Source organism: Gavialis gangeticus, unplaced genomic scaffold (genome assembly GCF_001723915.1).
Source record: "Gavialis gangeticus isolate Ggan-Ray unplaced genomic scaffold, GavGan_comp1, whole genome shotgun sequence".
NCBI lineage: Eukaryota > Metazoa > Chordata > Crocodylia > Gavialidae > Gavialis > Gavialis gangeticus.
Window position 1 is genome coordinate 57129766 of NW_017729004.1, and position 21662 is coordinate 57151427.

At 42.2% G+C, this 21662-nt stretch overlaps 1 protein-coding gene across 1 annotated transcript in view; it reads left to right on the forward strand.

The window, feature by feature from the left end:
- Positions 1-19670, forward strand: part of LOC109291115 (probable acyl-CoA dehydrogenase 6) — a 211194-nt gene extending 191524 nt beyond the window's left edge. The window contains exons 8-10 of the mRNA XM_019507976.1: positions 2256-2417; positions 2648-2798; positions 18389-19670. Coding sequence (XP_019363521.1) covers positions 2256-2417; positions 2648-2798; positions 18389-18479 — 404 coding nt within the window. The 3' untranslated portion in view covers positions 18480-19670. The remainder of the gene's footprint in view (positions 1-2255; positions 2418-2647; positions 2799-18388) is intronic.
- The last annotated feature ends 1992 nt before the right edge of the window (positions 19671-21662 follow it).

Sequence of the window (21662 nt, forward strand, 5' to 3'; positions counted from 1 at the left end):
GATGCTTTGAATTGATTCAGAGATTTTAATTGGTCTCCCCATTCGATTTGGATTTGGAGATTCGGTCCCTGAACAGGGCTGAAACTCCTCTAAATTGAATCGGCTACTGAAACGTCACGCAGTCCTAGCGTACAGGTTCAGTTCAACCTTGGTTTCTAGATGGATCCAACACATGGGGAAGATTTTATGGCAAGAGAGACAGAAAAATAGTACATTTACCATATTTTCTTGCTTATAACATGCCCTGGAATAAGATACAGTACCTTGTTTTTGAAAAGCAGAAGGAATTTTAAAAAGTTCCTTCTGTGTAGTAAGTAACTGAGTAGCAGCAGTTATGGAGCCCACCCTCTTTTTTTTTTTCCTGCTTTCTTTAGATTACGTGCAGACTTTACTTAGGCTTTTGCACAGCAGAAGCCTAGGTAGCAGAAAGTGCTGTTACTATTTCTTTGTTTACATTATGCTCTCCAGTTTTCAGCATTAGTGTGTTGTGTGTGAAAAAATATGGTACAGCAAAAGCTCCGTTATCCGGCACCCATGAGAAATGGGGCATGCCAGATAACCAAATGTGCCAGTTATCTGAGAGGCGTCTTTGCTCTCCCCTCCTGCCATGTCTAGCGCATCCACGTCTCAGATTAACCGTGCTGCCCCTCCCCTGATGTCAGTGTGCTGGGGGAAAGGGAGGGGAAGGCTCTGAGCAGACTGCTTTCCCCTGGGCTGTGGAATTCGACAAAATTAGAAGTCCCACTTCCGGTTTCCCTTTTGCCGCATCGACCGGCGTCAACCAGCATGCTGGTTAATAGAGCCATACGGGTTAATCAAGTGCTGGTTAACACGGCTGTTACTGTATAAGGGTGTTGGTGAGATTTTAGGCTGAAGGAAGGTAGAGAACTTAGAAAGACTGCAGACTTCAGTCTTACAGCAGAAAAGACTTCACAGTCTGTATTTATCATATAGTTTGCAAAATATTTATATATTTTCATACTGTATAAGACTTTTGCCACTTACTTACATAGTCAACATGCTGCATCTCAGGTGCTTTTGCTGTAGATTTTAGCTTTGCCATGTTAGAAATATGAACACCTGCAATTTCTTTAATTTTTTTTTGTGTAGTTTCACAGTAAATGAATTTGTATAAGTCTTGCTCAACCAGATTTTCTACAGAATTCCAGGTAATAGAATTTGTGCCTCTTCTAGTATAACATCTGGGCTAAAAGAACATATCCAGAAGTTTTTTCCCATCTTGGTGTTTGTAGCTATTAGTTTGCTGCTTTTCCATTCTGGGGGATCTTGGCAACATACCAGTGTAATTGTGAAATGATCATTAGCTTTTTTCATTGCTAAGCCTTTAGTATTGTGTAACTTGAACCTTTAAGCAAAATTCATTGCTCCTTCTGTAAAGTTCAAGTCCCACACCAAGGATGAACTATACTCCTTTCCAAAAGGACAGAAGGCAGCATGGTATAATATGTAGCATATTAATTCCTCTGGCATTCAGGCATTTTTTTGCAGTTTATGGTCAAAACTGAGTGAGGGATATTTATTTAAGAAAGCGTTCAGAAAGTTAGATAATGACAAAATACTTTTTAAATGGTGTACTGGAAGTCATTCCAACATGGGTCTCTAAGACGAGGCTAGATGTACACCTTGCTGGGGTCGTTTGACCCCAGTGCTCTTTCCTGCCATGGCAGGGGGTCGGACTAAATGATCTACTCAGGTCCCTTCCGACCCTAGAAACTATGAAACTATGCAGGAAGAGCATGGGAGAAGGATAGAGACATTTAATAAGAAGGCGGCAGAACTGTCGCAGTAAAGAGTCAAGTGAGACAAGATAGTGATGCGTGCCCAGTAAAGCCTTGAAAATGATGCAGAGGGAGATGTGGAGTTATTGGAAAGACTTATAAGTGAATAGGCTATATGGGTAGATTGTTTTGCATGAATTGAATGGGAAAAGATGATTATAGTAATCCAGGTAGGAGACTGTCAAGGCTTGGACAAAGGTTTTAGCAATATGGCTGGAAAGAAAGATCTCTTTGGATCTGAGATTCTGAGTATGTTTCCCATATACCTTTAAATACAGCTTTATGTGGAATGTTAATGGAGTTGAAACTCTTAAGTGCTAAAATGATCCCCATAGATTAATTTATTTTAGAAAAACAAGCATGTTCATTGTATACAACCCTATTTTATACAACCTGGGAATATGAACAAAAAAAGCCCACTTGAATGACAACTGTTTTCTGCTTACATTTATTAAGTTGTGCAACAAATGGATAATATTATACAAGACACTATCATCTACACTCGGCAACGAAAAATATTCAACCAGCCACTGCTGAACAACCAAATAGTGCACTTTCGCCTGGCAGAGTTAGCAACTGAAGTGGAACTTCTTCGTTCTCTGCTCTACCGGGCTGTTGGTAAGCTTCTGTATGTCCCTTATATTTAGCTTATATTTCTATAATGTAAGAAATTATGCTTATATTTGGTTTATATTTACCTTATATTTAGTTGGTAAGCTTCTATATTTACCTAGTATTTTCTTAATATTAAGGACGTTGTTTTGCTCGGAAAAATATGGGGAGAGGTCTGGGACTGAGAAAAAATAGTGGTTGTTGATTTACTGTAAAAACTTGTGTTTTAATTTTAGCTCTGTATATAAGAGGCAATGATGTGACCAAATTTGCTTCCATGGGTAAGCTAAAGGCAGGCCGCCTAGCCCGTAAGCTGTCTGATAATTGTCTCCAATTCTGGGGAGGAATGGGATTCACCAATGAAGTGTCAGTGAGCAGATTTTACAGGTGAGCATTTGGTAAGAACAGTACAGGCCTTGACTCTGCTTTAACTGATATGAATAACATAGAACACAGAACACACTTGACATAGGATGCTTGGTTTTTTTCCAGTTTTTCTACAAAATGTAAAAGACTTGGGCCTGATCTTCAGTTGAATTAAATGTTATTCCCTTGAACTCAGTATAGTTGCATTAATTTACACTGGGCAAGGCCCTAATGCTTTGATTGTTGTTAACAATTTAGGACCTAATCCTGTAAAGGAGGGGTTGGCAACCTGTGGCTTGCAGAGCCTTTGGATCTGGCCCATGAAGCAGTGGCTTTGGTAGCATTCGGTGGTAGGGGCTCTTCCTGCACCACCTCTGTCAGCTGCCTGGGGTTCTGGCATTGTGGGAGCTCTGTCCATGTCACACTGCAGTCCAGCAGCACTGGCTGTGGCAGAGAGGGGCTTGCACTATGACATGCTGCAGTTGAGTGGTAGCCAAGTGACAGTGGTAGCAGACATTAGGACACAGCTGCCTCTCCCCAGTTCAAGCTGAGTTATTCTACGCCCCTCCTCCCCCCTCTGGAAAAAATTGCTGACTCCTTGACTCCTTGTACAAAGGGATCCAAAAGACGGTAATCTTGTTGATGTTAGTGTGATTCAGCTTAGGTGTCAAAATAAGGGAGCATGGATGAATATCCTGCTTCCTAAATCAGTCAGGGCCTTACATGATAATTGTATAGATTGATTTACCCAAAGGCTGGTGTAAAGTTTAAGTGAAAGGAATGGCCACAAGTGGCGCTCCACATCCTTCTGCAATTTTCTATTTGCCCTTAGGCAATAGGACCAGAGAGAGAGATACTTCATTGACCAGTCCCTTCCTGTTTGGCTAGTGGTCGCCTGCCTATCCAAGGTGCTAAGTGCCTGTGGTACAAATTACAGGAACAGATATAAAATGAAACATCAGCTTGGTCCTCAACCCTACAACAACCAACAGAACTCAATCCCTCACAAAAGTATATGTATCTGCTTGAGTCTTTTATAGGTTTCTATATTTTAAACTTTCCACTCTGGTGTAAACACAGAAGGCTCCTGTGAGCCTACCTATAGTTTGTGCTCTGTTCCCCAATGTTCTTCTCTAGTCATCTGTATAGAATTACTTCAGATGCCCCTACCTAGTATACAGGTAGTCCTTGGATTTACAACACAATTCATAACTTGGAACCGATTTTCCCATAGGAACAATGTTATAAATGGGGGATTGGTTCCTGAACCAAGGCCCAATACCCTATTTTCACAAAAAATATCCCAGAATTTTGTAGTCAGTCAATTATAGATGAGTAATATAGCTACATTAATGTATGTATATTGTAAATAGCAACCATATTGATTTGGAAGGACTTCTTTGAAGTTACTTTGCTGGGCTTTTTGAAGGGTTCTTGGCTGGAGTCTTCTCAGGAGTCTTGGCTGCAGGTTTTTCTGGAGTCTTGTCTACTTTCTTAAAGAAAGTGTCTAAGGAAATTTGGACAGATGTTCTTCAGGGAGATGGGCGACACAGTGAACTTGTTTGCCGGCATGGCATTGGGTCAGATCAAGCGTCGTAAAGTCAATACTGATGTCAGAAAGTCAAAACAGGGTGTCAATTTATAAACATTTTAAGTACCCTGCGTTGTAACTTGAAACATCTCAAGTCAAGGACTGCCTGTATAGGAGATGTGTGTTCCTCCCATGTCATTTCTGATCTTAAAGTGGTACAAAAAAACATTTCACTGACTCTACACAGTATGGGTAAATTTTACCCAGAGATTCCCAAAAGTATCAAAGGGAAGATGGCAAACTACAAAGGCGGAGCTATCTGAGAACCACCTAGTAATAATAATTGTGGAAGAGAAAAACTGAATCTCAAGATTAACAGAATAGTCTGTAAGAAACATGTTTTGTATGAGAAGCTAGCAGCTTGAAGTAGATTGCTGGCTTCAAATTATTGTATTCTTTTGGAGGATATCAATATTCTGTCTATTAAACTATTGCTGTATTCATTGTTATGTAAACTAAATTTTCGTGATACAGCACATTTCAGCTCATATATCAACTGTCAAAATAATACACCTAATAATATGTTAGTGGAGTTAGAGTTTAAATATACTACTCCTGCATAAAGTGACAATAGAAAAACATAAAGTTATAGAAAGCTTCCTTCTTTAGAGCATGTTACTTAGGCCTAGGCCTGTGCAAAGTGGCTAGTATTTGCTTTGGATTTGGATGATTCAGGGGACAGTGATTCAATTTGGTGATTCATACCACTGTCCCAAATTGAATTGGCCAAATCTGATTTGGAAATTTGGCCACCACTGAATTGGCCAAATCTCCAAATCAAGCAGGCCCCTAAACCATAGAAACATTCATCAAAGTATTTTCATATTTAAGAGGGAAATGAGTCACATACATGTATATTGCTTACATTTGACTTAGGAGCTCTGAATTCTAAGTGTTAGTACTTTTGCTTCTTCTGGGGAGCACTACAGCCAACTCTGTGATATAGTTGTTCTGGACGTGTTCTAGGATAGTCACTAAGCAGAATAGTGTAGTTGTGCACTTGCTCCCCAGTTTGAAAATCCAGAATACTTTGTTTCTGCCACCCTGTATTAAAGAAGCAGATCTTTGAACCCTCAAAGGAAACAGCATGATAAATGAGTTCAAAGGAAGCATGATGTCTACACTCCAAAACTTCGTTATGATGTAGTGGAATTCCATTGTTAGGGAATCATACTTGTCAGGGACACAAAAGTAAGACTGTTTCCTAAAAGTACTAACATAGGTTCACCCCATTTTCCTCTTAATCTTGAACAATAAGCAATTCCACAAGTCTCCCGATACTGTCTCCTTTTACAACGAAGTCTGAGTAATTGGTTCACGTCACCATGATGTTTATAAAGTAGCTAGCAGCTGTTAAGCACTGCATTCAGTCACACCATTTAAAGGTTGAATTTATTAATGATATTGTTAGGGAGATAGTAACTAGACCCTGTAAAAAATTGTTGGCCAACTTGTTTATATTAACTGGTGATGTTTTTAGAACGGTAGTCCTTAAGTCAGTTGTTCTCCGAAATATTTCTAAAGTGTACTTATTGTATTGTATAGAAGGAACTAATGAAGGCTAGTTCCCCTGCACCCAGCTGACATTTCTTAAATGTTTCTCCTCTTTGTTTTTCAATGGAAGCTTTTGTTTTGTTTCATTTTTGGATGGTGTTTTGTATGTGGGGGAAAGAAAAACAGTTGAGCTTGCTGATTCCAAATGTGAGGATTTTGCACCTTCAGAACCTCTAATGTCTTGCTGGAACTCCATCATCTTAGAGAAGGAGGTTCAAAGAGAATGGTATTTCAGGCCTAACTCTTAACAACCAGGGTAAACTGAGTAAAATTCAGCCTGACAATTGGAGTGTCTTCCATTATACACAAAACCAATTTCTACTTTCACCTGATCTGTAAAGGATAATTTTGAAAAAAAACTTGGGTAGCAGCAATGAGCATTCATATCCATGCCTAAATTCTTTATAATGCATTGCTAGTGCCTGTGCGGTACTAATTTGGATGAAGGAATGTCATGGGTGATACAAACAGCTCAAACTTTTTACACAGTACCAAAATTTCCCTTTAATATATACCTTTGAATATATTACCTTTGATCTTTTTAAAAAACGTATCTGCCTATATCTGAAAATTTGAAAGAACATGAGATAAATACTTGAGAGTGGATTAGTGCAGTGTAAAGAAAGTCATGCTGCTATCCTGCAGTTTAGTTGGGTGTAGCTAGCCAAAAAAAACCCTGCCCTCCTCTGTCCCTCCAAAATGGGGAGATCAGTAACTGCTAATAAAGTCACATACTAGAAGCAGCAGCTTCTAAAACAGCCTGCCAGAAAATAGTAATATCCCAAGATGCATAAGTCATTAAAAAAAATTAAGCAAGGTATGATACGAACACCTTCCTAACCAAGAAACCTTCGAAAAGGATAAAGGGAATAAAAGACCTTCTTATGATAAAATCACTGTCATGAAGCTGATGCCAGAATGAAACATAGAAGTTGAACCAGCACATGTGCATTACAAGCGGTTCTGTCTTTCAGCACAAGTTATCTTTTTCTTTCCCACATCAAAGGAGAGTTAGCAGTTCCAAAAAACCCTTCCAAAAAAGGAAAACTTCAAATTATTTAATTCCTCATAATAACTCAGCCTGTTTTGAAGATTAAGACATTCTGAAACTGCAGCAGCTTCTCTCATATAGTTAATGAACAAAGAAATACCTTTCTAAGATCACAGAGATTATTTCAAGTGGAAAATGTAATTTTTGGGGGTGGATACAAACACTGAACAGAACTTTATATATAGCATTACTGGCATGGCACTGCACGGGCTTTTCATTGTGGAATTAATTGTAATCCATAGCCTTTGCATGGCCCTTTACATGTTTTCAGAAGGTTTTACTAATGTTAATTGACTCTCAGAAAATACCCATGAGGTAGGTTGTAACAGAGAGCCAGAAGGCTCTGGTTACATGAGAAAAGAGTAGCAGGTGGAGCTGGCTACAAGAAAAAGAGCCAGTCAAGGGAAGAGGTAGAACCTAGGAGTGCCTGTCACAGAGAGGTGAAGCTTTGCTATTCAACTGGAGTGCTAGGGTCTATGTGGCAGGGAGCTAGGGTCTTTGTGGGGACAGGTTTTCGTTACATCCAGAGTGCTTTCTTATTGTGTTTCATAGATTTCATAGACATTAGGGCTGGAAGGGACCTCAGAAGATCATCGAGTCCAGCCCCCTGCCTGAAGGGCAGGAAGTCAGCTGGGGTCATAGGATCCCAGCAAGATAAGCATCCAATTTACTCTTGAAGGTGTTCAATGTAGGTGCTTGAACCACCTCCGATGGCAGGCTGTTCTAGACCTTGGGGGCTCGGACAGTAAAGAAATTCTTCCTTATGTCCAGCCTGAAACCGTCTTGCAGTAGTTTATAACCGTTTGACCACGTCATCCCTTGGGGCGCTCTGGTGAACAAACGTTCCCCCAGATACTGGTGGTCACCCCTGATAAACTTATAGGTGGCCACCAGATCCACCCCTGTTGTGGTTTATAGAGGTGGTTTGGGCATAGCTGAAAGGGGAGCTACATCAGGGCAGCAGAGAGGTACATATGGGCTAACCCGCAGCAGGATACAAGAGGCACACCAGCATTTTGAGCCTTGCTAGGGGCTTGAGACATAGACTGGGCTTAAGCCTTATAGGGCAGCAGCCGAGGGGAGGACAGCAGCTGAGTTCAGCTCAAGCCACAGAGGGCCAGGCAGCCCCAATAAGATAGGGCTGGGGTCCCAGACAGAACCAAAGCAGTCTCTGTGCCCAGAGCAGACCTGAGACAGTGCCAGGGGCCCAGACAGAGCTGAAGCATGTTCAGTGCCAGAGACCGAGCCAGTGGGCCCAGGCCTAAAGTATTCAAGATAAGGGTTGGAACCCAGAAGCCAGGTCCAGCACAATGGGGCTGGGCTAAAGGAACCAGGGAGAGAAAAAGGGCCGAGGCCGGGAAAGGTGAGACTCCATCAAGGGTATAGAGGTCTGAGGTGGCCTACTATTGGATTGGGGCCAGGTGCCCACCAAAATCATTAATCGGTAACACCTGTGAGGCATGGGCATGGCTGTAAGGGAGGTTTGGAGGCTGTGAATAGCCCTTAAGGCTGCAAGAATCCTAAGGTACCCTAGAGTCAGAGCAGGGCAAGGGTTGCGTGGTCACCAGGGGACGTCACAGCTGCCCCTGGAGCACAACCTGGTTACATATGTAAATATCGTTATGATACAATTGAAGGAGAGATGATAGCAAGTTGCCCAAGGCCACACATTGAGGAGTTCAGATGCTACAGTGATGAACTTGGCACAAATGTTCAGAAAGAAAGGGGATAATAGTAGAGACATTGTGAGGTGTAAGGACAGTTGTTCTGTTGCTTTTGATCTATGACGGGAGGAGGATATTGCGTCAGCTGGCACCTGCCCTTGCTCCTTCTACTCTTAGCACTTGGTACCAATCCTGCTTCTCCAAATCATGGGATGCAGGGACCTATTGCTGCTGACTGGCCAGTTTTACTCCTGTGACCCAGTAATGATCCTACTGCTATTGATGCACTGAACGCACCACCACTGTCATCTGCTTCTGCAGATGACGGTGGTGCTAATGTAACAAACCCTCTCTGGACCTGGTGCCTTTCAAAAGGAATGTTTCCCATGAGTGTTCACACCTCTTTGAGAAAACATGCTATGACAGAAAGCCTGGAGACCTCTGTCACTTTAAGGAGAGAGACCGCAGCAGTTAGATCTGAATAGGGGCTAGCTGCAAAAGGGCAGGCAGCCAGGAATCCCTGCCGCAGAGGCAGGGAGCTGCATGAAAGAAATGAGGAAAACCTGCAGCCTATTCTCTATAGAATAGGCTGGCTATAGGAGAACTGGCAGCCAGGAGATCAGTTAGCTATTAATGGGATGCCAGCAAATGGAGTGCCTGTCACAGAGAGGTGAAGCTGCAGGCAAGCTCTTACCCTGCAAAGGTAACTTCCTCAGGGAGCGGAAGTGGAGTAGCAAATTGTACCCAGGCAGGCAGGTAGGAAGCCCAGAAGCAAGGGGCTGCCAGCTGCTTAGCTAAGCCCTAGCTCAGAAAGCAGGCAGGTCATCAGTCACAGGAAGGGAACGCTTGTGGGGAGCTACAGGGTCACCTGTTGGATGGGGCAGGGCTTAGGCGGCACATGAAGTCCATGAACGAGAGTACGCAGAGCAGTCTGGCCCTGCAAGCTGCAGGGGAAGGAGCTCCTGGAAGGATTGCTGCCAGGGAACACGTGGTTGACCACTGAGCTGCTTTGAAGGCTCTGAGAGCTTGCAGGGGGGAGGAAGTAGCCCAGAGTAGGGGAAGCTGTGTGTGTACAGCTAGTGAGCTGGGATTTATCTTCAGACCAGTGTGGGGATAGTTTGAGTTACAGCTGGAGGCTTATATTTTGTTGTACTGTTTGAACTGGTGGCTTGGATTTGGGACTATTCAGGTGGAGGTCCCAATTATGCTGGAAGGGCATGTGACTGCCTTGAACGCTGCCAGGGATAGAGCTTAAAATTGCAAGCGTAGCAGAGGCAGGGCCAGGAGCCCAGTGGCCAAGCAGGGCACAAACCAGAGTCAGGGACCTACAGCTCAAGAAGTGTGAAAGAAGTGCCCAAGAGGGGTGAGAACCAGGGTCAGGGACCTGGAGCCTGAGAGGGGCAAGTTTGGCCCAGGAGGGCACAGAAACCAGGGACAGGGGACCAGCAGTCAAGAAGGGTGAATTCTGGGGCCAAGGGCCCACAGCGAGAGACACCAGGGCCAGAGATGCTGACAACTGAAAGGGCTGAAGCCGAGAGGTGGAACTGAATGAGTGGGCCAGAGCTGAAGGCTTGCAGCCAAAGGAAAGGGCAGCTAAAACTGAGAGGGCCAAAGCCTCTACAAGGGACTTAACAGTATTGAGTAAAACCTGCGAGGCATGGGCACAGCTGTAGGGGAGGTTAGAGTCTTGAACAGCCCATAAGGCAGTGGGTACCCTGGGGCACATATGGGCCAGGAGGGCCCATCTAGTGAAGGATTGGATTTGGGCTAGCAGGGTCCAGGAGGGGAGCCGCTCGCAAATGTAGGACTAAGGCATATTCGAGGATTCTTGAGCAGCTTGCCTTTAAAAAATCAGCCATTACATCAAGGCAAGTGTAAAGGGAGGGTACCTAGAACTAGTACAGGGCAGTAGCCATTGGGCCACCGGTGGGGGTCACAGCTGCCCTTCAGGCCCAGTTCTGCTATGCATGCCTGTTCCTTTTTAAAATGTGGACTCACAGAAGTGTTTTCCTTTGACCTTTTAGCTCCATACAGCAGATGTTACAGATGATGCAAACTGATCTCTCTCTCTTTTTTTTTTTTAGTACATCTCATTAATTCACTGTTGAGGAAAGTGATATTTTGCAATGAAGGCAGGGAAAATGATGTTCACATTTAAATCCACTGATTAGATTACAGTTTCCTGTACTTAATTTTCAGATACATGATGTTTCTGAATAGAAATAATTAAGGGCTATTACTTGGGGTGGGGAAGTTACAGAAATGTAATGGTTAAAATCTTTATTCTATTTCCTTAGCCGCTTCCCATGAACCTTGTCACCATCTGGTTTCCTTCTGAGAGACCAGTAAAGCAGAACTTAAGAAAGGGCTGGATGTTCAACTCCTCAGAATTATTCCTCCCTACTTCTCCTTTTTCACTATTGCTGAGAACTAATTCCTGTCCATTATTTGTGTATTGGATCTATCAGTGTCACAGTTCTTGGGTTAACTGGATCTCTGACCTGTGGTCTTTCAGGGGTACTTCAGAAAAATCCATGATCCTTTCCTGGCCAGCTAGGCCAGAGGCTGCAAGCTCCTGCAGTCTACCATGATTATCTCAGCAGGTCTGAGTTCAGTTCAGAACCTGCAGTTCAAGTGTATGGGTGGCAATGGCAGGATTATTTAGTGATTTGTCAGCGCTCATTAGGCCAAGTATCATTTATTCAGAACAAACGCATGTAAGAGAATACATATCTTAAAGTGATACACTTACCTGTCTTGCTGTATGACCCACCATCTCCTATGTGGAGTCATTGGCAGGTTGGTCACATACTCAGGTCTGTTTAAAAAATGAGAGCAACTCCCCTGTTCCTGAGTTTCAAGTCCTTGGCGTTCTTTGTTCTCTTAAACTAGGTGAAGCCAGTCTATGCTTCCTTCCCAAGAGAGAAATGTCAAAAGATGTATTGCCTGCATTTTTCTACTTTACTCCTTAGATCCCACAGGGATTTCACTCATTGACCCAGTCATTAGGAAGCCCACAATACAGATCGCATCTAAAACAGAGGTTCCCAAACTCTGACAGATTGCGCACCATCAATTTAAAATGATACAACCTTAAGTACCACCAGCAATTTTTTTTCAGTTCAACCTTAAGTACCAACAACAAATTTTTTGTCATATAAAGTAATTATAATAAATCTGTTAAATCATATCACTGACAGGTTATCTGAGTACCACTGGTGGTATGCATCCCACAGATTGGGAACTGCTGATCTAAAACATTTCTACAGTACTCTTTGAATATTCCATATCATCTGTTACAGAGTAGCAAAGCAAATTTTATCACTACTTGGGCTCTGCCTAGGAGCAGTTTCCTGTTTCATATATACAAACCATCTATGCCATGATCTAATCCATAAACAGGAGGAGTGGCGGGTAGCGTGGGAGGGTTGTTTGCATGCCTCCAAGAGCTTTGATGATTAAGTGTTTGCAGCTAGTACAGTGCTACAAAGGTGTATAATGTTAAACATTATCAAGGGCTTGCAGATCACAGAAGCAGAGAGCACCACTACATAGAGGAGATAAAGTAAGTAAGTTGTTCTAGCTCTGCTGCCTTCCACAGAGCCCAGAGGGGAACAGTGGATTATCAGGCTGTTGAACCAAGATTTAGCAGAACCAGTTTTTTTCAGCGAGAATCAACTTTTCAATGAAAAAATAGCAAGGGATGGGATGTAGTTTGCAGCTTGAGTAGCTATGGGAATTTAGGCATTGCTGGTAAAGATGACTCAGTGATGTAGATGCCAGCTTTTAAATTAGTCTCACTGGAACCACTCAAGTAGGAAGGGTAAGATAAGTCTTTCCTCTTCAAGGTAAATAAGTACTGTAGTAGTAGTAGCAGTATTTACAGCTTTCGCCAAGCAATATAATAAAATGGACAATAAAATTATATATATACACACACGCGTACATATTAAATAACATTTATATAAATCATAATTTTTACTAAAAGCATAAAATAACATCCGTTTTACCAGTTTAGACAAAGTTAGAACGTGATGTATAAATGAACAATAGAACAGGACAGGAAAATTCCATTCGATTTTGGCCCTCAGTCTTTCTGCAAGTGGAGTAAATATACCTAAGGAGTGTAAGACAGGCTCCGAAACATTAGAAAGAAGCCAGATTGTTTTTCCTCATTAGCTCAGTTTTTAGTTTTTCCCATTAATGGAGAGATCCATTTCCCTCTTATTTCTTCAAATAACATACAAGACCACAAATAAAGGTCTTAGTTATCAAACTCATTCTTCCTGCAAGAGCATGTTCTGTCCAAATTAGAATCCAATACCACCTGCCCATGACAACTGCACATCTCATTGATGTGAATCTCAATCTAGTGATGGCCTCTCATTGTTTGTAGTTTTGCACTACAGATGTAAGTGTCTGGGCAAAGGTGTGTTTTATTAATCTTAAAATGGGGGAAGTTCGAGACAGTGTTACTGCCAGCATATCTGTCTGCATGCTGGCTTCCTTAATTCTTAAATGTATGTCTTGTTTTACTCTCAGTACATTTCCCAGGCCATTTACCTACAGAAGACTGTGTAGATGTTTTTTAGCCATCCAAACTAGGATTTGGCAGAGGAGAGCCTTCTACAATGTATTTCTTGGGGTATCTGGTAGGCATAAAAGATCTAACTTTCATCCAGTAATTTAGGGCAGACATTCCCAACCACTGGGCTGCAAGTGTTGGCTGCTGGGTCACGGCACAAGCCCCCAGCTTGGACCCCCATCTGTCCACCCGGGCAAGCAGCTTCCGCTGCTACCAGTCACATATGGAGTTAAAGCTGGGCAGCCCTGTGGGGGAGGCAGCCAGCTCCGTGCACCCCGTCCCACTCCCGTGCTGGTCTGCAGTATAAAAAAGGTTGTGAAACACTGGTTTAGGGTTCTTAATTGGGCTAAAGTGCTCACATTTATAGTCAAGTTTCAGAGCACATGAGAATCTATTGTAGAAGTAAAGGTAAAATTTGCCTTAAAAATACATGAGGAATCTTTTCAAATATCAGGTGGATTGTAGGGTCAACACCCTAGAGTTCTGCTCTGTACAATAAAATGGAATCTACCTTGGATCTATAGACTCTATAGCAGCATTTCTCAACCCATGGTTCACAACCCAAAAGAGGGTTGCAAGACTATATGGAAGGGTTGCACATAAACTTTAAAAATGGATTCTCCTTTAAAGGAGAATAATGTGGGAAACAGTGAGTTTTCCCTTGCAGGTAGAGTTCCAGCCTGGAAGGGGCTGCCCCCCATACACACACCTCCTACCCCACACACTGGGGGGCTGGCTTTAGGAGCAGTGGGTTGGAAATGAGGGGCACTGGATTAAGATTGGCCATTAGTGTTTACAAATGGGTCCTGGTACAAAAAAGGTTGAGAATCGCTGCTCTATAGTGCTGCCAGAATTGCTCTTCTGCACATTTTATTGTAGAATGATAAAGCTCCACACGAAACTTGTTTTGTTCTAACATTTACATTTTCAATGTACTTATTTCAGTGCTCTGAGTTTTTGGTACTGACCTTTCTTTTCCTCTTTCCCCCTACTCTCTTCCCCCTCCCCTCTCCTGCTTTACCTTTTGTCTTGCTTATCACCACCTATTTACATTTTCACTGACATCCTACCACACTTAGCTTCTCTCATTTGTTGGAGTCACAGACCAACAGAGACTCCTGTGCCTGACAGAGGATGACTGCACGAAAGCTTGCAAAGAACTTTATTCCAACTACTCAGTTGGTCTAATAAAAGATATCACATCTAACCAAAGAACCTTGCCTGCCTTATTCCAGTTCAGCTTTTTGCTAAAATATATTCCAAGGTATTTAAGGAAAGATACCACCTGTATTTTCTTTTCCTGTAAAAAAAAAAAAAAAAAAAAAAGCAATCCCATTCCTTCTTTCCAGTGGTCATTTCCAAAGACTGTTACTTTGGATAGGGCATGCCAGTCACATAACACACCCTTGATGCTGCATCGAATAGTAAGTGAAGATTAATTGTAAGAGAGCTTTGTCTATTGATGTTAGTGCCAGTTTCTTCCATAATTTTAATCTGTCTGTAGAGTAGAAGACTCTATTGAGATCTGTGAAGGCTACATACAGATAATTTTGTCTTTTAACATTTTTGGATGCTAAATAATACAATGCCAAACAATGGCCCATGCAGGAATAGCCTTCTCTAAAACCAGTATGCTCGTCTCCCCAAATATTTTCAGAGATCCATGTCTGAAGGTGAAAAAGTAAATGTGTCTCAGATATTTTGGCAGGAATACACATAAGGCTAATCCTGGTTTTCTCTGTAAAAATCATGAATTCTCTGATAGAAGAAGAAAGTCACAAATTCTATTATTAAAAACTCCAAAATCCAGGTTTTTCCGTGATTAAAATGAAATGCCACATATATATTTATGCATCGATTGAACGCAATAAATTCTAAATACCTATAATGGGTTTCTTACAATGGAAAAACAGAGATAATCCTGCCTCATTCACTCACCAAGACGCACACAGATCTGGGAAGCATGTGTCCCCCATGCCGCCCCAGGAGTGCGCATAGCAGTGGGGAGCTAGCCCTCACCCCCTGAATGAGCTGCCCACAACTCTCTCCCTCCCTCACCTTGGGGGCCTCAGTTCTCCCCCCTCCTCATCCTGCCAAACTTACCTGTGGTGAGCTGCTCCCCAGGCTGCCTGGAGGCCTTGTGCACATCCACATGGCACCCCGTGCATGACCACTGGACATCCACATGGCATCCCCTGCCTGACCATCCTGCTCCCCCCAGCCCCTTGCAAGCTGGAACTCTGCCAGCCTGCAAAGGAAAATTTAATGTCTCCCGTGTTTGTCTCATTTAAAGGAGAAAATCCAGGTTTTTCTCCTTAAAATGAGAAAATCTGAGTTTTACTACGTTTTTCTGTGGGGAACAGAAAACCCAGATCCCTGGTGACAAGACACAGGATCTCTTATAACTGTTTTTTAAAACTGGGACTATTATATTTTCATTCCAGTACTTTTGATAAATACCTTCTAAAATAATTGTATTAAAATTTTTGGTCAGATTCAGACACAACCAGTCAATGATTTGAGGAGAAAATCAAGACGGAGAGCTTTTCCATTTCTCAGTAGGGATATATATGCTCTTACTTGAGGTTCAGAGGTGAGATAATGATCTACTTGTAGCTTAACACATAAAATTTCTTTCAACAAGAAGCTACCATTTCCTTCACCATCTGTAGATCAGTTGTTAAACTTGCTTTTAAAAAACAAGACCCATGTATCTTCAGGGATATTCACATTAGAAATTATCCCTTTGGCTATAATTTGCCAAAAATGTTAATTGTCATATTTTTTCCTTACAGCTACTAGTTCCTCCCACAGTTTCATTTGCTATTGTTTCTTTTTCATAGCTACCAATTTTTCATAGTCTGTTTTAATTTTCTTGACCCATTGAAAGCTAACAGTCATTTTTAGACTTATATTCCTCCACTGTGTCCTGATTCCTTCCCAAAGTGCACTTTACATTCTGACAGCACATGCACGGGTGGATCTAGGATTTTGTGAAGAAGGGTGCAGGAGCAGCAACTAACACTGCAGGCATGGCTGCATCACCCCTCCCAGCTCCCCCTTCACACCCAGGTGGCAGGCCACACCATGGGAGCAACAATGAGGACTTACTTTAAGTCCCCAGATTAGCTAACAATCTTGTCATCCCCCCACCACCTCCACATCCCCTCCTTTTGCCCACCACTGACACTGTCCCTGGCTGATCTGGGGGGGGAGGGGTGGGCTGGGCTGGGCTGAGGTCCAAAGCTATTCCTGCCCTGCTCCAGCTGGAAACAGCAGCAGGCAGGTTGCCTGGTCCCACTAGTAATTCCCTACCAATCTAGAACCGAGTGCAGGGAGGGGGAACCTGCCTGGCATTGCCACTGCTGTCCCCTGCTGTCCCCTGCTGAGCCTAGGTACAACAGCTCTGGAGCTCCTTCCCTCTCAGCCCACCTTAGCCATAACCCTCGTGGTTCATTTCACAGGAAGTCAGAGGTTGGCTTCAGAGCCACTGCAGCCAGGCTCAGGGGACAGCAGCGCCAGGTGGATTCCCTCTCCCTATGTTTGCTCCTGGACCGGTGGGCCCTGGGCAGAGAGAAAGCACCTGCTGTCATCACTGCTCCCAACCAGGCCAGGACAGAAGTGGCTCTGGAGCCCCCCATCTCCACATCAGCTGGGAACAGCAGCAGCGGTGGGCAGGAAAGGAGGGTGAATGGGAGGGGAAGGGATGAGATGCAGAGGACAGAGGGGAAGTGAGTTGTGGGGACAGGCGACAGGATTCTTACCTGATTTGGAAACTTTAAAGTGCATGCAGCTGCTGCTGCACTATTGTCCTGTTAAAGGTGTGATGTGTCCACATCCCCATATCCCCTCTGGATCGCTTGAGCACAGGTGCTGAGTGGAGCCACACCGCCACTGGAAACACATGGATGTTCATGCCCTTTGGTAACAGGCAGTAGCTGCTGTCTGCTGCTAATACTTCTTTCAATAGAGCAGGGTATCTGTGTAACCTAAGCTTGTCTGAAGGGGAGTGGGTTTAGAGCAGTTGAATTTCTCTAGATGCAGAAGAAAGAAACTAGACAGGGTTTATAAGGATCTTAGAACGAGAGGAACAAAAAAGCCATGGTTTTGTAATGCAGGATTATTTGGGCTAGATTTAGTAGAGGAGGACGTGGTGCTCAAATGTAGTACCAATTTCACCCACCATTTGTAAAACAACATAGAGGCATATATCCAGGACGTGCCCATCCTGGGCTCAGTCCACATCTTCCAGGATAGTGCCATTCCTTCCTCGTGTCCTTGTGAAAAATGATTTAGAATTCACAGATTTGTTGGAATCTGGAAGTGCTGTACCAGGTTCTGCTGTGGCCTCAAACCCACAACCTTAGTGCCCATGCCACCCTACCCCCCGATAATATAATTGTATTTTACCTAATAGCCTTTTTTAATGTAAAATACATAAATAGCCCTAGGAATGCTGTAGCCACTGGAGTACACTAGTGCGTCCTTTTTTGCCAGCATACTGTCTCTGCTTTTATTAACATGCACCCCTAAGAGATAAGTATAAATTTAAGAGTACCCACAAGGCTAGAGCTCTCAAAAGGTTGCACTTAAGTTCCAGAGGGGTGTGGGTCTCGCTTTTCTTTGAAGGTGGGTTCCAGCTGGGTCTCACTTTTCTCCGAAGGTGACAGAGAACCTGTGCCCAGGAATCTATCAGAAAGGCCACAGAAAGCAGTGCATCCTGTTCTGACAGGGAGAAAGTTTATGAGTATACAGGGCAGCATGGTAGAACCTTAAAGAGTCTAGTAAAGATTCAGCTGGGGAAGTGCCACCAGGGCTGTGCAACAGTGACAAAAGGGAAAAAAGCCTTAGTAAATTTGTTTGAAGAAAATGCCGTCCTGAGATTCAAACCTAACATTTTGGAATTGCTCAGTTATGTGCACCAGAAACAACACCCCTTTTTCCCCCAGAATAAAATTGTTATTCCACTCTTAAGTCATGTGCATATACAGTATCAACTGAATTTATAAGCAGGAATTATATCCATTTCTATAGGGAGAAGGTATGTTTCAATAGCAAGTATTTTTGTACTGTATCTGTTTGCAAATGGAGGATACACATTTTACTTTGTGCTTGTTTTCTATGCTGTAGAATACAGTTTTTCATCTATTCTTTCCATCTCTGCAGAGATTCAAGATTAACATCAATAGGAGGTGGTGCTGATGAAGTCATGCTTTCCATTATATGTAAATATATGGATATTCTTCCAAAGAAGTAATGCTCAGCAAAGTCGCAACTCTTTATTGGCTATGGGAAATTATGGATTTACGACAAATCGAGAGTATGAGCAATACACAAATTGCAAAAGGTGATTCAAGTGAAAAAACTGTCTTGCATTCATGCCAAAGAAACAAAAGTCTGTGCCTTTGCCCACCATTGCTTGGTCTATATACAATTTAATACTGAACTTTAGGTTGATAGAAAATTACCTGAAAACTTAGAATCTCTCGATTTTTTTTTTTTTCATTTTGTTGAACAGATACTTTTGATTCATCTAATCCGTATTAAGTAACCAGAGACCATATTCTAAAATGTTATACCCATGTTGTTTTTACAAAAACAACAACCTACTTAGATGTGGCAAAGAATTCAACCAGAAGCTTGCTTCAGTTTGAGTGTAAAAGTAAATACTTCTATTCTAAAAAAATTAGGGTATGCACTCTCCCCATGCCTTATTTCTTAAACTTGCCAATACCTTTTTTAATACACTGCTTCTGGCTTAGAGCTTCTGTTCTTATTTGCCTATATTGTACAACGACTTTCACTTTAAAACATCCAGTGTCCAGTTGGTACTTAAGGCCACTATTCCAGTGGAATAAGGTGTGTGTTGCCTTTAAAAGACTTTTTTTCTACAATCTGCAGTCATACTTCTTAATATGTTTGTTTTGTTAAAGTAGTGGTTCTCAACCTTTCTGGACTCAAGGCACCCCTTGATAGGCTGACGGCACTTCTCAGAAAATACAAGCTCTTCACTTTCACTAACTGTTTGACTACAGAAAAATAAAGTAATTCATCTGTTGCAAAGACCTCAGACAGACCACAACTTCTTAACACTATGGATTCTTATTCAAAATGAATTGCATAAATCATGTTTGCATACAAGGATGCCCTGGTATCCTGGTAGAGAATCAATGAGGTAGCACCTTAAAACAATTTTTGTCATACTGGTCTTTTTACAGGAAATCAGTAATTTGCTTATTTTGAATGTTGATTCATGAGAACACTGTGATCACACGTATGCTGGTTTAAAGTTGAAAAAAATGTGACATGCTGCATTGCAATTGCCTTAGATGACAAACATGTAAACAATTGCATGTCTTTGCTTCACTAAATTTGTGTCATCTGTTCTAAATATTGCAATAAAGTGTACAGTTCCTCACAATAAATGTAACATTCTAGTTTTACGTTACAACTTAAAAGTAGTTCTTTCTGATTACTACTTCAAAATAACTTCGGTAGCTCTTTCCATGATTAGTCAAAAACACAGCTTTTTCATGTTAAGAGGTGACCTGTCAAAACTATCTCATTCCAAGTGTGCTTTGTTGTGATCACTGTCCATTTAACAGAATGTTTTTAATTTACTGAAGTCATAAGTGGTATTTTTTTTTCCTTATAAAAGCTCCATAACATTGCAGAATTAATAGTTTGAAAGTATTTCCTTTCATATTAAGATGCGTCTCATCCTGATACCATAGAGCCTAATATGCATTAGCTTAAGCACAATCATAAACTGCTAATTTTTAGACAAAGCAATTAAATGTAAAAGCAAATATCAAGGATAAATACAGTGTACTTTATTCAATTACCAATTCTAATTGATACCTCATTCCATTAAGACTCTTCTATAGTATCTATCTTTCTACTACATAGGTTGTGATAAGAGACTGTTTACACTTATTTATGACGCTGATAAAGTCAATAGAACTATGCTTGCATAGCACTAATTTAACTGCCTCCAAAACCCAAATTTGGGGGGCTACAGGGTATCAAAACATCCCAGAGAAATTCAGATACTACTAAGGTAATTTTTTTTAAATTAAGAATTGGATTTTTTTTTCTTTTTAAAAATAAACCAGCTTAAAATGAAATTTGAATTTAATACAATACAGGCTAGGGTATAGCTGTATATATTAAAATTTCTGTGTGTTGGGTAATTGAGCCTCTACTAAAAACTCTGGAGCTAAAAGCCAATTTTTTTCTATATAAGAATGAGGGGGAAAACATACAGCTTTTGAGGTCAAGCTTTAAATATATGACACAATATTTCATGTATCAGGGCAAAGAATGCAGGGACTTATACTACTGGATCAGCAGCAGAGTCATTACAGCTATTGGAACCTGGCCTCTGACTCCAGCAGACACCGTCATATGTACTTCCTTGATCAAGATTATGTATACACTGAGCCCACCTGGGTGGGACCAAACTCCTGTTCTATTCTAGCTAATCAGAGCTCAGGTAAATTCTCAAATTATGAGTATTTATGATTCTGCATCAATAAAAACAACCATCTGCTCAGTAAGTACCAGCCCCCTGTTTCTGAGTACTTCCATTAAATGGCCTTTCTTGGACCCTTTTCCATATGTACAAAAATATAAAAATTAACTTCTCAAGTGTTCTATCTATGTCTCTAAAATGAAAGTGCTGCAGCCCATGAGGCTAGGGGTTACTATAGTAGAAATCATTCATGGTTAGGGTTTTTTGTTTGGGGGGGTTTGGGTGGGGGGATGTATATCACAGGGAGGAATGTTTGTTATTTTCGTGTGTGAAGGAGAAAGAGCAGCGTAAGCAGCAGCGGGTACATCTTCACATGCTATTTATGCAAAGCAATACACTCTGGCATGTGTCCTGCTGGATTTTATTACTCCCGTGTGCCACATTTACACATGTAACTGGGACCACAGCATTCTGAGCCGAGTTAGAGCAGCCCCAGCTGGCAGGAGGCCTGGCAGTACAGTCTGCCACCACAGCTGCTCTGGCCCTGCTCATTGTGCTGTGGAGGGGCTGGCTGGGGTACAAAGGTGCTCCAGTGCAGAGCTAGCTGGCAGGCAGCCCCTGCACTGAAGCACCCTCCTGCCCAAGCCAGCCCAGTCCCCATCTATACATATGTTGCTGCAGAGTACAAGTCTATACAAGAACTATACTGCAGCGGAGAAAATTAGTTTACTCTAGCCTAATAGTGTCGCATGTGCAGATGCCAACATTTTACTGTGGGGCTAACTAGTAGGGCTGTGCAGAGCAGGTAATCGATTCAAAATCCATGTCAAATATTAAACGGGGTCCCGCTTCGATTTGCCGTCTGCTTTGAGTCCAAGTGGGTCCGCTTTGACTCGAGGTTGAAGCTCAGTCAAATATTCGAGCTGTTTCAACTTCCCCATAGGCTATAATGGGGAAGGTTGAAGC